Source organism: Phoxinus phoxinus (assembly GCF_949152265.1).
Source record: "Phoxinus phoxinus genome assembly, chromosome: 11".
Lineage (NCBI taxonomy): Eukaryota > Metazoa > Chordata > Actinopteri > Cypriniformes > Leuciscidae > Phoxinus > Phoxinus phoxinus.
The window spans coordinates 16,503,008-16,526,234 of NC_136886.1; the positions used below are offsets into that span (position 1 = coordinate 16,503,008).

At 37.8% G+C, this 23,227-nt stretch overlaps 3 protein-coding genes across 3 annotated transcripts; 1 reads left to right on the forward strand and 2 right to left on the reverse strand.

Annotated features, from left to right (window-relative positions):
• Positions 1–512: 512 nt before the first annotated feature.
• On the reverse strand, positions 513–9,777 carry ndufb5 (NADH:ubiquinone oxidoreductase subunit B5). The gene is made up of 6 exons (XM_079629605.1): positions 9,602–9,777; positions 8,959–9,044; positions 8,778–8,844; positions 8,621–8,682; positions 8,364–8,470; positions 513–709 (listed from the first exon to the last, which is right to left on the reverse strand). Exons 1-6 carry the CDS (start codon positions 9,717–9,719, stop codon positions 589–591), a joined length of 561 nt encoding a protein of 186 aa, XP_079485731.1. The 5' UTR covers positions 9,720–9,777; the 3' UTR covers positions 513–588.
• A 628-nt stretch (positions 9,778–10,405) lies between these two features.
• mrpl47 (mitochondrial ribosomal protein L47) lies at positions 10,406–15,360 on the forward strand. Its single transcript, XM_079629146.1, has 7 exons — positions 10,406–10,659; positions 10,791–10,921; positions 11,117–11,177; positions 13,610–13,706; positions 14,462–14,592; positions 14,678–14,773; positions 15,141–15,360. The coding sequence occupies exons 1-7, from the start codon at positions 10,526–10,528 to the stop codon at positions 15,247–15,249; spliced, it is 759 nt and encodes a 252-aa protein (XP_079485272.1). The 5' UTR covers positions 10,406–10,525; the 3' UTR covers positions 15,250–15,360.
• A 121-nt stretch (positions 15,361–15,481) lies between these two features.
• On the reverse strand, positions 15,482–22,879 carry actl6a (actin-like 6A). The gene is made up of 14 exons (XM_079629143.1): positions 22,672–22,879; positions 22,229–22,305; positions 21,960–22,134; positions 21,711–21,811; positions 21,504–21,601; positions 20,798–20,892; positions 20,330–20,436; positions 20,127–20,216; positions 19,973–20,034; positions 19,376–19,490; positions 19,219–19,299; positions 19,025–19,120; positions 18,581–18,667; positions 15,482–16,068 (listed from the first exon to the last, which is right to left on the reverse strand). Exons 1-14 carry the CDS (start codon positions 22,694–22,696, stop codon positions 15,988–15,990), a joined length of 1,290 nt encoding a protein of 429 aa, XP_079485269.1. The 5' UTR covers positions 22,697–22,879; the 3' UTR covers positions 15,482–15,987.
• Between the last annotated feature and the right edge of the window lie 348 nt (positions 22,880–23,227).

Below are 23,227 nucleotides of genomic sequence, written 5' to 3' on the forward strand. Positions count from 1 at the left end.
TGAAATATTAAAAGGCTGAAGAAATTAGATTGGTCTAGTTTGGCTGTTTTATTGTTCTGCCCTGCTAATTAATGGAATGAAATGAAATGTTATTCACAGTTCTGAAACCATTTTACAATGGGCATCATCTGATGTAGTGCATATTGCTATTATAGTTACTGTACATTACTGCAATAATGCAAATATTTAGGTTTTGATTTCAGTTTTGTTTGATTTGCACTTTTGTTGGTATTTCTGTTAACTTGAAAACCTGCATGACTTTTCTACTCCTTTTGGACATAAAATAAGAAATTATGAATAATTCGGCCACTCTTTTTCATGAAATAATAATGACTGGAGACATGAGCTTTCAAGATTATATAAACATAAAAGCATACTGAACAGTCTGAAATGAGTAAATGATTTTGGGGTAAATCCTTGATGTACCACTCAAAAGAATACACAAGAGCAGTAACGTATTTATAATCGTTAGTTTATTGGTGCCAGAGGCAAAGAAAAGGGGAAAAAAAATGTTTTACATTTTTATTATTAACTACATTATACATTGTATAATGCCTGAATATTTTGGACAGGTATGCATGACCCCTCCTAGTTATCAGGGGATGACTTGGGGCTGTTGTCGATGAGATTCTTATCAAGTGTCTTAATGTGGAACCAGGGTCCATCTCCTTTTTCTCTCATGTGTTTGCGGATTTCAAGTTCTTGTTGCCTGCAAGAAAAATAGTGAATAATAAATTAGATATCATCAATTAGGCTACATAAAAACAAGATACATTATTGTGAGCAGTAAAAACATTTCAAAGTGCCTTTGCTGTTGCAGTTCCATTCAATTGTACCCTAAGGTTTGACAATTCCTTCTTTATTTTTTACCCTACAGACATTTTTTGCTCTTTTCTTCTAACCTTCTAGTACATGGTTTATTAATGACATAGTGATATTTCTTTACTTGGAGGCACCTTAAACTCAAAATGAACCTACATATGGCATGGATCACTTTAGTGAGCAGAACTTCGAAAAGGTCATGATAAAGACTGTTTAGGAACAAAGTATAAAACTAGGTCATCTAAACCTATAGACAATTAAATGTTGATTCTACTGTGAACAAAATGGCTCACGATTTGGGTCCCAATTTCTTCTCAACATATAAAGAAAGATGCATTTATAAAATGCTCAAATTCCAGCAACAGGAAGTGCTAACCCATTCCTTTGGTATTTCTGCTGAAAATATCTTCTATATAAAATATCTATAATTAATTTCAAACTTTTTTATTAACAGAAACTGCAAGTGTTGATAATAAATTAACTATGATTAATTTTGTGATTCCAGATCCGAGATTCTGATTAAGTTATTCAGGGGGAGAAAATAAATATGTTTTAAAGGAATTTTGGTTAAATAAGACACAGGTTCGCATATGTAATTATCTTGAAGGGTTGGTCAAAATCCCTTGTCTCTTCAGTCAGTTATATATATATTTCATTCCATATCCTTTTGAATGCTTACATTACTTTTATAATAATCAATAATCAAGTATATGCATTATCACATAATCATTTCTATATTCTTTTGTGCTTGTGAAATTATATTTTTCTCTTGAGAGTAATGCCATTTCTCTCCCTTCCTTCCTGAGGAGCTATGTTTTGGTTAACTGATAATGCAGAGCTCAAGCACTCTTTGGCCTTGGTGATGTTATTTGGTGTTGTTCTGTGTGTGTGTGTTTGACTTTCTACATAGGCACGGGGGACACAACGCTCAGCCGTATTGGCGCTCTCCTCTAACCTGCGAGGTCAACGCTGACCTAAATCTAAGGATTGGCGACAGCTATCCTAACTAATGGCGATAGGCACCTTTTATCTGCTCACATGTGTGAAATTGTTTATGGTTCTATATTCTCTTAGCCAATCAGATGTATGATGATGCGATGCTTGCCCTTGCAAAATGGTATAATTGGTGTATGATTTTGTGTAAGGTAGAGTTGGCTTGCGACCTCCTCGTGAGACTTTGACGCTCGCTCTACCGATGAAACTGCAAACTATTCTTCAGTAAATTTTTATCTTTTTGATTGAACCTCACGACTCCTGGTCATCTTTTCTACATATCTGGTCTCGGGTCTTATAACTGTTACCCCCCTAACAGTTTGGTGGAGGATGCGGGCAGCCATTCTGTGGTGACATCTCTGGCAAATCAGCAAACAAGGTAGAAAGAGATTTTATTAATTATTAGGGCTGTCTGATTGGAAGAGATTTTGAAGGGGAACGGGAGAGCTTCACTCCGACGAGGCGAGTGAAGATTATTTATACTACGAGAGTATAAAGGGTTGCTGTTTGTTTAAAACAGCAAAAGTGAAACGCACTCTGTGGGGGCCCAGTGGGGCAATACGGGTGTGGTACACCACCCCAGCAGAGGGCGTCCCTGGATTAGGTCCAGTGGCACCGCAAAACCTGATCAATCTCTTCCATCTCAGATAGGGGATCCCCGAAGTTAGTGATTCAGGCAGATAGGGAACAAGATGTTAGTTAAATCAATAAAATAAAATTAAAATAGTAAAATATAGGGTTGTTTGCCAGGGATGCATCAGGAACGGTCCCAAACAAATAAATATATATATAGTGTGACCCAAATTGGCATAGACCAGTTTTATGTGACTTGGGAAGCGAAACATAATTTGCAGTTTCATTGTGTAGAAGTCTCACTATTGTTGCTAAACGTATTTTTCCGCAAAATTTATTGTTGTGGCTACTAAATTTTTTCCTGTGGTGGTTTTTCATCTGTGACCAATAAGAATGACTGATAAAGAAAATAGTCCTGACCAAATGGAAGAGAGCGAACGCTGTAAACAGCTCTGCTCTGACGGGCTCAAATCAAAGAAATACGCACAGCTCATTAAGAAAATGGTCAGTCAGGGGTTTGATTCTGATTGGAAAAATCACACAGCAGTTAGACTTGCTGCAAACAAAAAAGGAAGCTGATAAAATCAAAATTTTATCCGTGTTTGGTTTGCGTATTCATGGATTTGTAAGATGGGGGGGATACCAATAACTCCTGAAAAAAAAAATCCCTAACATGATTAATGGGTGGTCCAGCTTGATTGCTCAACGTGATAGGATGACAAAAATTATCGGACGAGAGATAGGATCTGATCTGTGCAGTTTGAGTGAAGGTCTAAAGGCAGTGTGTGATCAGGCTGAGAGAGCTGCGAAATGTGAGACGGTCTCTCGTGCTCCCTCCGCCCCCACCATCTCTTCTCAGACTGTTCAGGCGGCAGCTTTAGCCGGTCAGACTGAGAACCAGTATGATGGACCCTATACTGAGGTGCGCGGACTGTTGAATGTGGCTGTTGTAACCAATCGATCTTGAAATCACTTCTGAAACTTTGTATATAGAAGGTCTAAATGGCAAACAGGTGTATCACAAATCTGTTTCTGTCCCTCTAACCATTTCTAACTCTGAAAATGTATATTAGACTGAATTTTGGGTAGGAGAAAACACTGTAGGGACAATTATTGGTGTTTACATTTTGAAAAACCTTGAAGCTGATGTTTTGCTTTCTAAAAATAAGCTAGTGCTTGGCTGCAATGAAACAATTCGCTTATCTCAGACTGGCCCCCACCATGAGGAGAGATGTGCAGTGGCTGATTCTGTGAGTATCGCTGAAGTTTATAATTTCTAAATTCCCAAATGTATGGGCAAAAGACAAATATGATTGTGGTCTGGCACAGATTCAGCCTCTGAGTATTCCAGGTCCCTTGCATGAAGCCAAAAGACAATACCCTTTGAGAAATGAAGCACGAGAGGGAGGTGAAACTATTCAGACTGTTTTGAAGGCCCTCCAAAACGGGGGATTCAAAGTGAACTGGAAGAAAGCACAGCTAGCATTACCTGAAGTGACTTATCTGGGACAGATTGTGGGGGTGCGTGGCCGACGCATCCCCCCCGAACAAGTTAAAGCTATTATTGAACTTCCAAAGCCAAACACTGTCACTGGTTTAAGGCAAGTGATGGGTCTTTTGAATTACTGCCGCCAGTATGTTTCTGAATAGACTAAACTCTCTAAACCACTCACAGAGGCACTGAAAGGAGGAAGACCTGGATCGGATTTGATCGACTGGACTGAGGAGATGGAGGAGGCTTTCGTGAGTATCAAAGAAACTCTTGCTTCCTCCCCAGCATTACGACATGCCGATGCCAGCAGGCCTTTCCACCTATGGACATGGGTGGGGACCCGGTCTTACTCCGCTGCTCTGGGTCAAAAGGTTCTGGGCCGGAACTCGTATGGGATGGTAGGATATTATTCTGCTCCTATTCCTGTTTCAATGGCAGGGCAACATCCGTGCCTGTTGATATGTGACTGTGCAGAGTGGGCAGTGACATTGTGACACATCAAAAGGTGATACTGCACACCAGACACCAGATTTTGAAACTGTTAACAAATACCCGTTTAGGCTCCATCTCTATTCAACGACGAGCCAAATGGGAGACAACTCTCTTGAGTAAAAATGTGGACATACAAATTGACATTGAAACTGCTATCAATCCTGCCTCCTTGCTTCCAGAAGAAGGAACTGCACACAACTGTGCCCGACTGATCGAGGCGGACAGCCAAAGCCCTCTCCAATCTGAACCCGTCTAATGCTATGAACTTGTTCGTGGACGGCTCCAGCTTTCATGAGCAGGGAACACGCTTCGGCCCCGTATGGAGGCGCAGGGGATTTCTGACTACTGCAGGACTTCCTATCTCACATCAACAGCAGGTACAAGAACTTATGAATGCCTGTGATCTTCCCGCAGAAGGAGCAGTCATCAAAGTCACCGGGCACGCTACTGACAGCTCCCCGGAAGCCAACGGGAACCACGCTGCAGACGCTGCTGCCAGAGAGGCTGCAAAACTGACTGAATCATGTGTGAGTGTGATGACTCTTTCCCTTCAGGAGAATGAAACTTCCAGAGACATTTTTGAACTTTATGCAGAGGATGACCCTGAAGAGATAGAACAGTGGACAAAGTTAGGAGCACAGAAAAATTCTGAAGGACTTTGGAAATTTAATGGACGCTTTGTTTGCCCTGTTTCTGCTCGAACGGAACTTATGTCCTTGTATCATGGGTTGGCACATGCAGGGCCTGAGAAATTACATGCAATGATTTCAAAAACCTGGTGGTGGCCAAGGCTGAGGGCTTCTTGCAATGATTTCTGTAAGAGATGTTTAGTATGCCTTAAGGTTAATTCTTCCTCAAAGCTGAAAATTCCCTTAGGACATGCCCCTCGACCTCAGGGTCCGTGGACACACCTCCAAATTGATTTCATAGGTCCATTGCCCCCTAGTGGAGGGTTCACATACATTCTAATGATTGTTGATCTTTTCTCCAGATGGGTGGAGGCATTTCCACTGAGAAACTGCACCGCAGACGCAACCGCAAAAGTAATGTTGAATGAAATTTTCCCAAGATGGGGCTTACCCTTACAAATTGAATCAGATCAGGGTACACATTTCACGGGAAAGGTAATGAAAAATGTCATGAAACTGATGGGAGTGAAGCAACACTTCCACATCCCGTTTAGGCCTCAGTCTAGCGGCTCCATTGAACGTACAAACAGAACACTCAAAACGTCATTGAGAAAGAGATTGTTGGAGTGGGGGAAGGGGTGGCACGCAGCTGTTCCAATGATTCTTTTAAGTATGAGAGCCAGTCCTAACAAAACTACTCAGATCAGCCCTTGTGAAATAATGACAGGTCGTTACATGCCGGCCTTGCCTGAAATAGGTGACAATGTAATGTTGCAAAGAGAGATTGTTTCTCCTCTAGGTCCAAAATTCGATGGACCTTACCAGGTGCTCTTGACAACTAATACATCTGTTTTACTTGACAGAGGGGTTCTAGGTACTGTCTGGAGACATTGGTCACAGGTGAAACCACTCGATAAAGGTTCCAACCAAATCACCGCATCATAATAACGAACTATCTCTAAAAGGTAATTTATATGTGTGATAGTGTAAAAATTCTGTAACAATGTTTTATCATTACAGATGGCGGAATCCGACGATATATTGAAGCTGCTAATTATTTAGGAAGAAGTGCGAAATACCAAACGACTGAAAGTGAGGTGGGCCATCATTCGATTGGCACTCCCTCTCTCGTTTGTGGCTTTGATTATAATAGCCTTATCATTCCTGATGTATTCAGATTTCAATTTGGACCGGTAGACTCCATGCGTTCTCCACTCACTGGGATTGTGAGGAGATTTATAACCGTCCATCATGGGTTCAATACCCATGCCTAAATTCAACTGAGGGTCTAAATTTAATTCCAACCATGTATCAGAACGTTAATGATCGCTGTTATCGCTTGGACGGTAATGAGACGGTGACCTTTTGGCTTGGTCACTCCCCAAATTATCCCTGTAATACCCTCAATATGCAAAAAGGTTGGTGGGATAGAAGTGGAGGCGTGGGTTGGCTCTTCTATGTTTTTGTGTGTGTATGTGTGTTCGTTTCTTCTTCTCATATATTTGCAGGTCTGCTTGCAGTAAGTTGAATCCTGCCGAGGAGGAAAGCAGACTGATCAAGCTGACAAACCGCCTGAGCGATAAACTGAGAAAGAACAACATTGATGCCCTGTTGTGAGTGGAAGGTGGGAGAGCCTCGGAATGGGGACTGGAATTTTTAGTTTCCAGCATGTCCGTAAAGAGGCGAAGAGACTTTTGTGACCCGCCAGGGAAGCATTTGTCACCACTCCACCTTCCGTAGTGACCTCACTTGTTAGACCAGACGTGGCGGTATTGGGCCCCACATGGGTCTAAAACGGGGGACTGAAGGGTTGGTCAAAATCCCTTGTCTCTTCAGTCAGTTATATATATATTTCATTCCATATCCTTTTGAATGCTTACATTACTTTTATAATAATCAATAATCAAGTATATGCATTATCACATAATCATTTCTATATTCTTTTGTGCTTGTGAAATTATATTTTTCTCTTGAGAGTAATGCCATTTCTCTCCCTTCCTTCCTGAGGAGCTATGTTTTGGTTAACTGATAATGCAGAGCTCAAGCACTCTTTGGCCTTGGTGATGTTATTTGGTGTTGTTCTGTGTGTGTGTGTTTGACTTTCTACATAGGCACGGGGGACACAACGCTCAGCCGTATTGGCGCTCTCCTCTAACCTGCGAGGTCAACGCTGACCTAAATCTAAGGATTGGCGACAGCTATCCTAACTAATGGCGATAGGCACCTTTTATCTGCTCACATGTGTGAAATTGTTTATGGTTCTATATTCTCTTAGCCAATCAGATGTATGATGATGCGATGCTTGCCCTTGCAAAATGGTATAATTGGTGTATGATTTTGTGTAAGGTAGAGTTGGCTTGCGACCTCCTCGTGAGACTTTGACGCTCGCTCTACCGATGAAACTGCAAACTATTCTTCAGTAAATTTTTATCTTTTTGATTGAACCTCACGACTCCTGGTCATCTTTTCTACATATCTGGTCTCGGGTCTTATAACTGTTACCCCCCTAACAATCTCGTTTTAATCTGACTCCATGAATTAAATAAAAGTTCAATGTGCAATAAGGTTATGTTTACACTTAAATAGTTACAACATGATGTAATGAGAATTTAAACCATTTGTACCCAGCATAAATGTTACCTGAGAGAGAGAAATATAAGAGAGAGAGAGAGAGAGAGAGAGAGAGAGAGAGAGAGAGAGAGAGAGAGAGAGAGAGAGAGAGAGAGAGAAAGAAAGAAAGAGAGAGAGAGAGAAAGAGAGAGGGAGAGGGAGAGAGACCCTCTCCCCAGCTTGGCATCCAAAGACAAGAGAGAGAAGAACATTTGCCGTCCTGTTTTGTCATCTCTCCCCCGACCATTTGCCCAACACCCCAGGTGAGACATTCAAAACTGACCAATCAGACCATCACAATTTCCTCCATTGTCCCAATCACTGCTATGCTGGAAATGTCTTAATGAAAAGAAAGTGTCTTTGTTGCATTGAAATAATCTTGGATTATTTCCAACCTTACAATTTCTTATTCATCTTGATTTTTTTTGTTTTTGTTTTTTGTGATTTTTTAATATAATTAAATAATTTGACATCATCTTGTGCCCCCCCTCCATTAAATATTAACAGATAAAACTTTTGATTTAAATACTGTATTAGTAAATGTTGCAATTAACATTAACTAAGATTAATAAATGCTTTAAAAGTATTTTTCATTGTTAGGTCACGTTAACAAATGAAACCTTAGAAAATGATACTGTATATATAGCCTATATATGTGCATAAAATAAAATAAAAACAGTTTCACATTGACAATATCATTCATGTATAGTCTCATTTAGGCTAATTAGTTGAATCATGTGAAGGCAACATACCTCATTTCAGCTTTCTCAGTCTCAATTTGGATAAGTGCCATCATTTTTTCATAGTCCTTCACTGGGCTGTCATAAAAGGTACGTGCAATCCAACGGGTGATGGGATGCTAAGTGATAATAAAGACAACAAATGAAAGAAAATACATGAATCATTATGATAGCAGCCAGCAACACAATTTTCATTTTTTATTCAATTAACAATGGGGAATTTTTACTGGCATATACAGTGTACTTGATGTTTAAATATTTTAGAATACCTTGTAGTACTCCCAGTGCTCTGGTTCGTAGTCTTCAGGTGTCTCTGCTAGCTCAGATTCTCCTGTTTAATGAATTGCAGATATTAATCAAGTTATTATGGCAGATACAGCAACTACAGGAAGGAAAACTGTCAGGTAGGCTGCATCAGAAACTTACCTACGAAAACATTCACAAAGATCACAATTGCTGCCACAGGGACGCCAGTGTAAAGAAAGTAATTTCTCTGGTGTAATGAAGCAAGAGAGGAGAGAAAGGTTGGACTTTTTATTTAACATGAATAAGAACGAGCAGCAATAATGATATGTAACTGAAGTAAAGTACTTAGAACAGGCTTTACCAGCAGGAAAAGAAATCTTTTATCATAGAAGGCAGTGGGCTTGATGATAAACATCCTTTTCCCATGGCTCCCATGACGGACAGCAACTGTAAAAGAAAAGGTAAAAATATTAATAGAAATAATAATAATAATAAAAGGGCTTACCATGTCAACATATATCACTGTAATATGTTTAGAGTTAAATTGCAGACAAAACACAATTTTAATCAACAGGAAGTAAATTATAACACAGAACTGAACTGTAGTTAATACAAAATTACAGCTGCAACCCCAAATTATAAATTCAAGTTTTTACAATATAAAGTGAAAGTGTTACGTAAGTTACACAATGAGGGCCAAAATATTGTGCTTGTCTAACTTAGTTGATTGATTGATTGCATATCAAAACTTGAAAAAGAAGCTCAAGAGGTATTTTGAATCAAAAACTGTTAAATTATATCTCTATGTAAAAACGCCCATGATGTATATTAACATATAACATACATGCAGCTGTTTTATACATATATCTATCGGAAGGTTACAGTGGGGATTGTTGTTAAGGCCAGATTGTACACATGCTAAGCAAGCAAAGCAAGGTCACTGCTAGTTTTAATCACCCTAACCGGTCATACCGCTGAGTTCAGAAAAAAATAACAATCTTTACCTTGTTCTGACCGTGCAACAGTCCTGGAGAGCAGATTTGAAGATTGACATGTTCGTTTCAGTGGGTTTATTCTGGCTGCAAATGCAGCCGCCGTCCTCAATACGCTCATGCCCACCATGACTGTTGAGGGGGAGCGTGACGTGAACACACGGGCTTCACTGATTGGCTCATCTAACGCAGAGGACAGCCATGTTCACCTTTGATACTTAGGGCAAATTAAAAGTTCAAATCAAAAGATGGCCCTAAAAAATAATACAATATAAAAAAATAAGCAAAATAATGCTGCTGAAAAATAAGATTATTTTGGTAAGATTTTAATCGGAGAAATTCTTGAATGCATGGTGAGAACAGATTTATCGTTCAGTTTGCTGAACTACTCTGTTCACTATTCCTTATTATTTATTATACTTAAAATATGAATATGATTATGGGTTTAAAAGACTAAAACAATCAAATATATACATAAAGGCATTTGGAAAGTATCACAAATAAACGATAAGTGTGCAGTGCGTACAACGATTCCACTTCCAATCAAATTTAATGTGATTTTCATGTCCAATAAGAAAAACCCCATCTTAATAAAAAAAATACATTTTGATAAAATAAAATAATAATATTAATAATTGAAATAAGTTTAATAAATAATATTTTAATAATAATGACATTAAAAATAAAGATTTTAAAAAATATAATAAATAACAATTAAATGATGTTCAAATTAATAATAATTAATAATAAAGGTTTTGTTAAATACACAAAGTCATTGCGCATTGTTGTGTGCTGTGGTGTTGAATATTTTGCACCAAAACGTTTGAACTTTTAACGTGGAGAAATCATAGGGAGAAATGTTTTGTAGTTAATATTCTACTGTCCGACCGGTGGCGCTGCACGTTTCCGTTCATTATTTCGTTTGACATTGTCAAGATGGCTGCGGCCGTAACGAGCCGCCTGACTACTGCTATCTGCAGACAATTTCAACGTTTTGTTACAGTGTCTTCACACACACAGCCTCAATATGCGACCCAAGCGCTGTCCAAATTTCACTCGTGTCAACAAAGGTAACGTTATGTTTTTCTTGCTGATTATATGTCGGGCTTAAATGTCAATGCATCATGATATCCAGAAAGAAAGAAGCATGTTTTAATGTCGCCAATTAATTTTATCTCTTTTCACATTTCTCGGAATATAGACAAATGTATGACTCGTGGTGGTTCGGAAGTCCCATAAATAACAGAGCACTCCACACATCTTGTGTCAGAAAAGGATTGGAAGAATTCTTTGACCTGCCAGAGAACTGGGGTGAACTAACAGTTAAATCAGGTAGCCTACTAACCTACATGTTTATTGTTCAGTTACTGTAAGCTGTTGGTTGTCTAAAAACCTAGTATGCTCCTACTTAGACAACATTTTGGGGTATTCAACCAACACACACACACACACATATATATGTGTGTGTGTGTGTGTGTGTGTGTGTGTGTGTGTACATGAATAAATAATTTTTTTGTAACCTCATAGGTGCTCCATGGACTGCCAAACAGCTTAGGATGAAAAGTAATGAAGACCTACACAAACTTTGGTTTGTTATAATTTTTTACAGTTTAAAGACTTTTAAAGGAGAACTCCGGTGCAAAATGAACCTTTGGTCTAATTACACATTGTTACCTAGTCAACCGTTATCTGAGATTTGTTTTCATGATTATCGAATGTAGTAGTAGTAGTAGTAGTAGTAGTATCCTTTATTTCAGACTCATGGTCCATCCATACAAAAAGAGTAATAAATAACACATAATACAAATACAAATACAAATACACAACACAAAGTTACAAATGACTCGTTTAAAAAAAAAAGACACTTATACCAGTGTTCCCAAAACTGGGACGTGCAGCGTGTGGTACTGTACCTAACATTCACCAGCACCACAACAACTTGATTTACAGACTCATTCAGTCGACAAATGAACCTAAACATCTCTTTTCGCAGGACAGACTGCAGTGTGTCCACTCTGTTGCTCACAAACAACTCACTCGCACAGGTTGATCTGGGCTTTTTTAGTAGCATCCTCAGAGCGTCATTGAAAGCTACTTGCAATTTCTGGAGACTAGCTTTTTTATAGTTCAGCCACAGATGTGCAGTGTACAAAGGCGAACAGTATGCTTTAAATAGGGTCAACTTGACTCCAGCAGTGCAGCAACCAAATTTGCGTACCAGAACATTTGCCCGCACATACAGCATACGGCACTGACGATTAATATCATTGTCATCTGTAAGCTGATCTGTAATCAGGTGACCAAGATATTTCACTTTACTGCAGACATTAAGAACATTACCTGCAAGCCTAAAAACAGGAAAAGTTAAATGTCTGTCTTCTGTGGTTCTGCAAATCATGATAACACTTTTTGAATCATTGTACTTTACATCATGTTCTTCCCCAAACACAGAGCATATGCTAAGAAGATGCTGCAGTCCAGCTGAGCTCGGGCTAAAAATCACACAATCATCTGCATACATAAGATGGTTCATCACTGTACTGCCGACCATACAGCCAGTTTTACCTCGGTTTAATTTATATGATAAATCATTCATGTAAAAATTGAATAAAATGGGGGATAAGATGCTCCCTTGTCTTACTCCATTACTAATATGAAAAGGAGCCGATATACAGCTGTCCCACTTCACTTGCATGGTCTGTTGGGCATACCAATATGATAGTATTCTAACAATGTATTTAGGGACTCCTGCTGCATCCAATTTTTTAAATAATTTCCAATGATTCAACCGATCGAATGCCTTAGATGCATCTAAAAAACATAAAAAAACAGTTGAGTTTTTTCTCTTATAGTTGCTTAGTAGTTCCTTCAGGACATATATGCACATATCTGTACCATGCTTCGGTTTAAAACCAAATTGATTATCTGCAGAGATAATTAATTCATTAATCTTATCCAGGAGAATTAATTCCACAACTTTTGATATTATATTAGCTAGGGCGATGGGTCTGTAGTTCTCTAAAGAACCCACTTTTCCTGCTTTATCCTTAATCACAGGAATCAACATCACAGACATCATTGAGTCAGGAAGAAAGCCATGGATCATGAAGGCAGTAAAGCCTAGTGCAAGAAGTGTATATAGCCGTATGCTTGCATTTTTTAGATGTTCAGCCGAGATAGAATCCAGGCCAGTTGATTTATAGTTTTTTGGATGATTTATAGAATGTAAATAGTTTTATCTCTAAAAACAGTTTAGCCTATAACGCTAGTATAACGCTAGTATATGGGGCGTAGAGTAATGACAAATAAAAATCGCGTGTTAATACCACTAACAAGGCTCAAAATAGCCCCACACTAACACGGTAGCATAATGAAGGTCCCTACCTTCAAACCGAAGCATTGAGAACTTTGACAGTGTCCAGACAGTTTAATAAGAAGATATTTTATACATACAGTCAACTTCACGTATATAAGCAGAATCCATCTTGGAAAAACAGACTCTATCAATCGATCTACGAACCACCGATCCAAATGCGCTGAACTGTGTAGAATCTCATATGGTCCAGCGCATTTGGATCGGTGGTTCGTAGATCGATTGATAGAGTCTGTTTTTCCAAGATGGATTCTGCTTGTATACGTGAAGTTGACTATGTATAAAATATCTTCTTATTAAACTGTCTGGACACTGTCAAAGTTCTCAATGCTTCGGTTTGCATGTAGGGACCCTCATTATGCTACCGTGTTAGTGTGGGGCTATTTTGAGCCTTGTTAGTGGTATTAACAAGCGATTTTTATTTGTCATTACTCCATGCCCCATATACTAGCGTTATACTAGCGTTATAGGCTAAACTGTTTTTAGAGATAAAACTATTTACATTCGATAATCATGAAAACAAATCTCAGATAACGGTTGACTAGGTAACAATGTGTAATTAGACCAAAGGTTCATTTTGCACCGGAGTTCTCCTTTAAATGAACATTGCAACAAATATTCACCCACATTTATTTTGAATTTCAAAGGTATGTTCTCTTGAAGGAAAAGAACATGTTACTCACTTTAGAACAGGAGGGGAAACGACAGTGTGTTCAGATGCCCAGTCCAGAACGCATCAAAAAGGTATGAAATGTTAAAACTATAATTAAATGCACAGTTTCTGTTGATAAAATGGAATAACCTTGAATACTGAGGTAGTGCCATGGTACAGTGATGATGCAGTGCTTCCCATGGTACACTAGTGTTCAAAAGTTAGGGATTTGTTTTAAGAAATGCTTCTTAAATGACAATAAAGACTTTTACATGGTTACACAAAAATCTAATTCAAATAAATGCATTTATTTTTAACTCTATTTATCAGAATCAAAAAAAAAAAAATGCATCATGGTTTGGTTTCCACAAAAATATTCACCCAAAAATGTACATTCTGTCATTAATTACTCACCCTCATGTTGTTCCAAACCCTTAAGACTTCCGTTCATCTTCAGAACACAAATGAAGATATTTTTGATGAAATTCAAAAAGCTCATAAAGAGATTGTAAATAATCAATATGAATTGAGCCGTTTAGTCCAAACTTTCTTTTAAATCAAATAAAGACGTAATTTCAAAAACTCTTATTTATATCTCAATGACCCCAAACGTTTGAAAGGTAGCATACATACTTCCGTGGTGTTTTTTATAAGTAAAACTAGTTTTGACTCTTCCACCACTGTTCTGAAAGGAAATATTTTCTCAACCTGCCAAGTTGTATCTGTGGTATTCTTGGTTTCATGATTTACTCTTTAATGAAATGACAGCCAAAACAAGCAGTTCTGAACTAAGTTTAAACATAGGGTGAATCTATATGACTATATCCATTCTGCATTCTTTTAATAGGTTGAAAAGTCAATAATGCGTCTTGACACTATTGTGAAAGAACGTGAGGATGCACTGCGCTTACTGCAGACGGGACAAGAGAAAGCTAGACCAGGCGCATGGCGAAGAAATGTCTTTGGCAAAACCTTTTGGTAAGCAAATCAAATGTTTTGCAGATTATTCTCCTTTGCACATCTATTTTGTGTAACTCAAATTACGGGCATGTTTGTTCATCAGGTACCGTTTCAAGGAACACCCAATCCCCTGGCACCTTAATTCGAGATACAAAAGGCGGCGATTCTTTGAACCATTACATGTCGCTCCTTACACAAGGTATGTCACAAGTCTAATAGAAAAATGTTACCCCATCAAAGTAACAATAAATTAACTTTTAGCATTTTAACTTGTCATTTTAATAGAATGGACATTGTGCGGAGCCCCTACGGGGAAATTATATTTCAAAGCTTTTTAAATTCCCTCAAAAACTTTGCATTTTCTTGCAAATATTTTTCATTCTTTGCGAGTGAACTAGGGGCTCTGTAAAATAGTTCTTTATTCAAATATATTGTTAGTGATGATGATATATTGTTAGTTTTTCAGATTATATTTTTATATAAACTCTTACAAATGCCTCTCTAACAAATGTTATTACATTTCCTTGATGCACAGACATGTTTAACTCTGCTGTTCTGAATTTTAGGTTAAGCCTTGAAAAATACCTGAAGGATAAAATGCGGAAAGAAAAAAAAGAAAAGAGAAACGAAAAAAAGCTATCAGCGATGTTTCCAAAAAAGACTGCACATGCATGAGATCATTGAAAAGACTTTTCACATTTAATATTGTCTTTTCAACACACAATACTTTTCATTTCTCACAATATGTTGTACAGTCAAATAATAAATCCAAACTTGTAACAGAGACTGTTTGTGTATTTACCTGTTTTGATTTTTGTCTTTCTAAATATGTAAATGATTAAGATTGAAAATCATCCCTCTTCTTGAGTTCAAGGGACACATTAAGTATAGGTTTTCTTCAATATGAAAGTCTGAATAGACCAGTTCAAATGTACTAAAATTAGAACAAAAGTACAGAATCATGGCATTGACATTCTTACTTATTCAAACAAAATGAGATCAATTTAGACCAGTTTAACACAAACAATTTTATTCCCAAAAGAGCTGATTTGTTAAAAGCATAACAAACATTTGGTTTCCTGTGGTGCCAAAAAAAAAAAAAAAGCACTAAGCACTGATACAATTAGGGGGTCATAATTCCCATGTACCAAAACACATAACTTTGTCACTGTTATTTAGAATGAATCAGGTGGTCAGAAAAGTTTGTTGCCAAACTGGATATGAAAATATTGTGTGGAGGAGTAGAAAAGAGTGCAACCACATTAAACGGTTTAAAATATGGTTTGTTTGCACTAAAAATAACAGCAATTGTCCTTGTTAGTTCCTGAGTCCACTAAAAAGGCTTTTTCAACTGGGTGGTATATTTCTTATTTTCATCTCCTTTAGAAGGCAACGTGGTGTTGCAGGAACTGGTTACGGACACTTCCTGTCAACACACTGTTTCCCGCCTTCCTCATACTCCTGTTTAGAAATCCACATTTGCTGGAAAGTTCCCTAAAGAAAAAAAAGTCATAATTATCATATGATATGGTTAACATTGACCATATCGGTGATATTTAAATATATTACTCTGCATCATCTAGCTAGGAGTTCTCCAGATAATTTTCAAAGTTTCTACAAAATATATTGAAACAACCAGAATATCCATTGATTAGTGTCATCACTTTAGTTTCACCAAACAAATCTTGAAGTATGACCAAGCCTCAAGTCAAATTTATTTAGTGCTTCACAATACACATTTCCAAGCAGCTTTACAGGAAGAATGTTATGTCTATTAGGGCTGTAACGATACAGCAAACCCACGATTCGGTTCGTATCCCGATTTCTGACCCACGATTCGATACAAACCGCGATTCTTGCGAGGAGGGAGGATTTTAAAAGGCAAATAAATAAATAAATAGCTAAAGCTATAACTCTTTTCTTGTAACAAAATACTTTTGAAAAACAAACCGAACTATACTCCATTGTGGAGATGATTCGAGCATGTTAAAAATTCTTCTGAGGTAACCGAGGCTTACTGTCTGTGCTGTAAACCACAAATAATATATTGCCTATTCCGCATGACCCGCATCTCAAGCGCAGGAATAATGCTTGCCACAAAGTGAACGCGCATAGAGAAATGCACACTTCCTACGAATTAGCCTAAGCAGCCATTTCTTTATGTTTTAAATTAACGTTAAATCAAGTAAAAGTATTTCAAGCTTTCTATATAAGTTTCGATTCGTTTATGAGGTGAGCTCCAGTTCACGCGCGCGCCGGTGTGACCCTGGAGTGACTGCAAAAGACCTGCAGCAAGACTTGGTGGCAACAGGCACTGAAGTTTCAGCTGTACAGAAAGGCGCGTACTAAATGCACGCGGTTTCCATGCCAGAACTCCAAGACGTACACCACTACTGAACCAAAAGCACAAGAAAATTCGGCTCTATATAATCATATAAGCAGGGGTGCACATAACTTTTTCAGTGAGTTACTCAGGTGAGTACCAGGAGATGGTGTTTGGTACTCACCCCATAATGTAGCGTAGCCACAGCTGTCAATCATGACGTCACATTCCCGTTTTTATAGCATAAAATAACTAACTAAAACCAAACTAATTAAAAAAACTAACACTTAAATTTACATCAGCGTTGGAGGGAAAAACTACCTAAAATGATAGAAAACACCTTTGGAAAAGATTTATTTAAAGTATTATTTGATTGTTCAGATATATTTATTTGTATAATTAAATATAATGAATCCTTATTAAAGATATTAAACAGCAGTGAATTTTCTCTTTTTATTTTGTTATTTGATCAATATTAAGTGTACAGAAGGCATTAGGTTTATTATGCACTGTCACTTTAAGACCGAGTGTGCAGAATGCAGATCCAATTGCACTGATGCACTGTACGTTCTGTAAAGACATAACCGACTGTGTTTACGTGAATGCTCTCCAAAACTGACATTTAGACATAATGTTGTGTGTATTTGTCCATTCAGATGCGAAAGAGAGGTCAATTCAGTCCTTGCGCGCTGTCTATGTGCAGGACTGCACGCTTCGGGTCGCGTATGTGTGTGTGTTCGCACAGAAAAGCATACCGAATAAAGCTCTCTTTCGCGTCGTCTCTCTTATTCAGATCAATCCATGTCTGCTCTTCTCTTTATCCAAGACGTTTTTTAACGATTTGAGACATGCATCAAGCGCATGCCAACTCGTGTGCGCCGGGTAGATCAGCACGTTACAATTCAAATGTGCGCATCTTCCACAAACGCAAATCAGTTCTGACTGGATCTCCTCCCCAATCGTCCCTCCCTAATTTCCGTCTAGTTTTTATTCGTTGACGTGGTCGTCATTTAAAACGTGAAAAAATTAAATGAACACTGCCTATGTTGCATTTTGGCGACAGTTACCCTTAAAGTACGCAAATGCGCGTAGTAACACAAGTGGCATTACGCATTCCTGATTTTTGTCGCGCATGCGTACCTGCGTACCAGTTATGTGCACCCCTGCATATAAGTCACAGAGGTTTTGGGAATCTGTGTTCATTTTTGACCTTATGGATCAGCTGTGTATCAGACTTGTATTGGATGAGCTGTGAGGTACAAGTCAATGGAGTTGGACAAAAACTAAGATAAAACCTGTTGGAAAGCATATTTTGCAGCGATTTTTGTGTGAGTATATCAGTAAACACCCCTGACCACTCTGTGAGTTTCACGTTTAATGCGTTTTAGGAAGGATATTCCAGTGCACCTATGCAGCCATTGTGGAGGTGGGGGGAAAAGCGAAAGAAACCCAAAATTCTCGGGACAGCAGCATGTGTCCAAATTTTAATCTTAACCGTTCTATTTAATCAGAAACGATCTGAAAACAGGGCTTTAAGTGTAAAATACCAAACTTGTCCTTTAAGAATTAGAAACATACCTTCTTTTTTTCCCTCTCTCTACATGTATAACATCATTAATAATAACAAGTATTATTTTGGGCACAACACTCATGTAGTTGTGATGCCTTTAGTGAACTACTCACCAGGGATGCGAGGATGGAGCCCCCAATCCAGGCGCTAAATCTGCGCTCAACAGTTGTGTTATTGGCTATCAATTTCAAGCGCATACTCTGCAGAGGACAAAACAATTCATGTTATCATAAAGCACTGAAGAGCCAACTGACATTCTAATAGACCTTAGTCAGGGTGGCGCCATTTTTAATTTTACAAAGATGAAACCGAGACTTAGTCTTTACAATAGCACACCGTATAAAGGTCCTCCTAACTTTTAAAACTTTAATGTTTTTTTTTAATGGTCTGCTGAAAGTTTGTGGAAAGGCATTTCGTCAGCTGAACAATAAGTATGTTTAATGTTCTTTGAACACACTGTATTCTATCCCTCACAGCCTCATTTTCATTCCTGACATATTAAATATGGCGCTACCCTGACTAAGGTCTATAAAGCAAAAATACAAAGTGCCACTTACTGGTGGCGTCTTCTGCGAGAGTTCTCTGTTAAGCCTGTCTGTAAACCCTTGGATGAGAGTGTTTCCTCCTGTAACTACCACACTGCCATACAGACCCTTTCAAAAAAGAAAAAAGAAAAGCATAATGTCACTTGCATTGGCAGCACAGACACAGGACATGTAAATTAACGTAAAGCAATGTTTTGAAATCTTACTGGTCGAATGTCTATGTCGCACATGCCAACACTTGTGGTCACAACATGGCTGACTCCCAGCATGGTGTTCCCTGATAGACCCTGTAAAAATTAAGACTAATGAAATACTAGCAATTTCAGAATAAAACTTGTACAGAGTAAAGAGGATATTTCTTGCCTTAGCATTTGAAGGATCAAACAGACCCTCAGGGATCTTAAGTCTTTCCGCTCCAAAATCACAGTTGTACCCATTAGGCAGCTCATAGTGAACAGTGGGCATTTGGGCAGCTACTCTGTAAAGGGCAGATTGTAACAATGAGTTTTTTTCCTTTTCATTAAGATCATAAGCATTTAACATATCCAAAAACTCAAAATCAAAAAAGTGAATTATGACATAAACTTGTAAATGCTATATACACTACCGTTCAAAAATTGTTGCTGTGCAAAATCTGTGATTTTGTTTTTGAAAGTCCCTTGTGCTCACCAAGGCTGCATTTATTTGATCGTAAAAACAGTACTATTGTGAAATATTACTACAATTTAAAATAACCGTTGTGAACTGTGTGAATATATTTTAAAAATGTAATTTATTCCTGTGATGGCAAAGCTGAATTTTAAACAGCCATTACTCCAGTCTTTAGTGTCACACGATCTTTCAGAAATCATTCTAATATACCGATTTGCTGCTCAAGAAACATTTCTTCTTATACATGTTGAAAATAATTGTTGCTTAATATTTTTGTGGAAACTGATGTGTGAAATTTTTTTTACTTACTGTTCATCATAGGATGAATCTGACACCTGTAGGACAGAGGCCTGAAAATCCTGTATGACAGTCTGAAATGACAGGTAGCAATTTTTAATACATGTTAAAAATGCACTTCAGTATGTTAAGTAACTTTCGCTACGATTCAGTTCCTATCGCTTACATTACACATATAGTTATGCCATGAACGGGTAACTTGAGGTAGTTTCTCTTTCTTCTTCCAACTGGCGGGGGCTCCTTCACGAACTGAATCCTTTAATGAAAATATGTATTAATTTTAACCTCAAAAACGTAATACAAATTGCAACCTCCAAACAGAGATGATAGTATGCATAAAATAAAAGAGTAAACTTCAGCAGGCCTCACCTTTGATGCAATCATATACGGAGGTACTATTTCAACACTTAACTCTTGGAACAACTCTCTACATTGCATACTCATGAAGTCGCCAGCAAGAGGAGACTTTACAATGCCTGGAAGATCATAAAACACACATAGAATATATACATAAATATAATAATATATACATAAATATATTTTGAATGACCTTATGGCTTTAAAAAAAGCATCAAAGGCTATATTCATGATCAAATTAAATAAAAACTAGATAGACTAGGATCAAAAAAATTAAACAAAAATGAATGCCATTAATATTTTGTATTAACTGTATACAACATTACAACAACATAAAATTGTTCAGTTTAAAATTTGATAGAAAATCTTCCTTGGTGTATAAACATTAATGAAATGTGTGAATTTAACTGTAGCATAGTAACATTAAAAACAGGGCAGTCTAGTAAAATATGCTTGAAAAGTCAAAGTGATTCAAATTACCTTGTTGTAGAACATAACCATCATGCACTGGAATAGCAGTTGTGTGTGTTGATCCACTATCTAACACTAAACCTGTGGATCGCCCATTGGCAAACCTGGAATGCTGAGTAAAGGATTCAACATTTCATGTTCCTGCTGGCCTTTTAAGATGAATACCCTGTCTACATTTGAAATGTAACGGTGTATTCACACTTGGCATGTTTGGTTTGATTAAAACAAACCCTGGTGCGATTGCTCTGTTAATGTGGTTAATTTAAATAAGTGTGAACGGTGCCATCCGAACCCTGGTGCGCAACAAACAAGCAGGACGAGACGGCTGATAAGAGGAGTCTCGGTCCACATCCAAACGAACTCTGGTGCGGTTCAAATTAAATATGAACGCAACAAGGACCAAATACATGTGAACAAACCAAAACCAAAATAATTCGATTGAATTTCATGAAATACGTTCGGTCTCATCCGATTTTATCTTGAACGATATACGGCTTATGCGATAAACACTGATGGAAACGGACCAGGAGAATTATTTTTTGTTTTTGTCCGGACCAAATTAACCGAACTACAAGTGTGAACACACCCCTAACACAACCTATTTTCATTCCTCTGTTACTGTACAAGTATTATCCACCTAAGGCAACTCTAAACACATGACATTGTCTTCTACAAAGAACTGTATCTTCAGCTAGCCAATTAAAATGAAGGATACGCAGACAGAACAGCAGATTTACATAAGAAGAAAGCAGGAATGTTGTAATGCTCAAACATTAGCTCAGTCAGCTTCTCTCTCTTCGCTCGCGTGTTCCACTGCAAGATGAAGAAAATAAGATCACAGGAAGTTGAGTGAAGCATCCTAACAGATGGCACATGTATTATGTGATCTGCAGATTAGATTTATGCCATAAAATCAACATACCGAGGCCTCTGACATCAGGACTGGATGCAGACTGGGCTCTGATTTGAAGTGCATTTTGTAGGTGTGATCTAAAATGGCTTGGAAACTGTCCCAGTCCTCAACTTCAGAGAGAAAAACAGTAATATTAATGTAAAAACGTAAATACCCGTAAGACACTTTATTTTTCATTTATATACTTTCTTCATTTTTTATTTAAAATAAACACATCTCCGAGCTGATATATGCGATTGGAAAAGGGAGAAAACTTACTCATCCCATTTTTGAGAGGTGACATGACCTCCATGTTCTCTCTAGGGACCCTGAGCTGGTTAGTGTCGATGTAATAGGTGGTGCCGCTCTGCTTTCCCTTCTCTCCATCTGTCTCCATCGGTGTACTGCCATCCTCCCGGTCCAGAGTCACACCGATCACAGTAGGAAAATCAGCCTACAAACCACAAAACAATTGCATTTTTGCTCAGAACTTGTGTTTTTCAGCGTTACCACCAATATGGATTATGGATCTATCTTACTGTTCACACCTTGGGACAATCCTCTCCTGCATAGCCAGCTCTCACTGAGTATGAGCCCATGTCAAAGACAAGAGCTCCAACTTCATCTGTGTAGAATAAAAAAATGTCCAAAGGAAAACAGATGAGGATACAACTAAAGGGAAAACACGTTCAGTATTCGTTAGATAAAATGACAATACTGTAAGTTAGTCAAAAAATAAACAAGCGAGTCCGTTAACGTTATAATACATAACGTTAAATCATCCTGCAAATTTTAGTTGTATTAACTACGCGCATTTAGCAATATTCATCTGTACTCTGCATTCTATTAAGCATAAAATCCTGAAACGTGGGCTCCAGTTTCATTTTCACAAAATAAGAAAATAAATAATCGTCATGCTAGTTTGATGGCTAGCGAGCTTATAAACGTGGCGCATTCATTCATTTGATTCTCCCTCCAAAATCGCTCTTACCTCCGCCATACACTCCGCCACTCATTTTTAAGTCTGATAAGTACTGATAGAAGATAACTACTTGATTTCTTGATTTTAAAGCGGGGGTATAAAATAAGAAACGTAAGATTCGTATTTTCACTATCACAACAAAGGAAACGAATCAGACATCTTTGTCTTGGAGAGGAGTTGTGGCTTGCTCTTCACAGGTACATTTAGCAGCGCCACCAATCGGCCAGGAGGAAATGTAACTACTAAAAGTAGAATCATATGAACACACACTAAAACAAAATACTCAATTAAAAGCCAAAGTATCTAAAAGTAAAATGTAACAAAGTAACATTTGAAGCAACTTATATATTCAAATTTTTCGGGTTCCAAAAGGGGGTTTCACAGTGAGCAGAGTCATTTTGCGTTCCCATAGAACCCATAGCCAGTGAACAATTCTTAAAAGAACCATATTTTTGGTAACATTTCATCTAAATATCCTTTTCTACTTTAAGGAACCCTTTCTGCAATGAAAAAGGTTCCATGGATGTTAAAGGTTCATTGATGGAACTATTCAAAGAACTATTGC

Coding starts and splice junctions, on each gene's coding strand:
- mrpl47 (XM_079629146.1), top strand. CDS start 10,526: ATGGCTGCGGCCGTAACGAGCCGCCTGACTACTGCTATCTGCAGACAA. Junction 10,922..11,116: donor TGAACTAACAGTTAAATCAG/GTAGCCTACTAA, acceptor GTAACCTCATAG/GTGCTCCATGGACTGCCAAA. Junction 11,178..13,609: donor GAAGACCTACACAAACTTTG/GTTTGTTATAAT, acceptor TGAATTTCAAAG/GTATGTTCTCTTGAAGGAAA.
- actl6a (XM_079629143.1), bottom strand. CDS start 22,696: ATGAGTGGCGGAGTGTATGGCGGAG. Junction 22,135..22,228: donor CAGGAGAGGATTGTCCCAAG/GTGTGAACAGTA, acceptor TGTGGTTTGTAG/GCTGATTTTCCTACTGTGAT. Junction 20,217..20,329: donor CGTATATGATTGCATCAAAG/GTGAGGCCTGCT, acceptor TTTTCATTAAAG/GATTCAGTTCGTGAAGGAGC.
- ndufb5 (XM_079629605.1), bottom strand. CDS start 9,719: ATGGTGGGCATGAGCGTATTGAGGACGGCGGCTGCATTTGCAGCCAGA. Junction 9,045..9,601: donor TGTTGCACGGTCAGAACAAG/GTAAAGATTGTT, acceptor TTTCTTTTACAG/TTGCTGTCCGTCATGGGAGC. Junction 8,471..8,620: donor AGCACTGGGAGTACTACAAG/GTATTCTAAAAT, acceptor ATTATCACTTAG/CATCCCATCACCCGTTGGAT.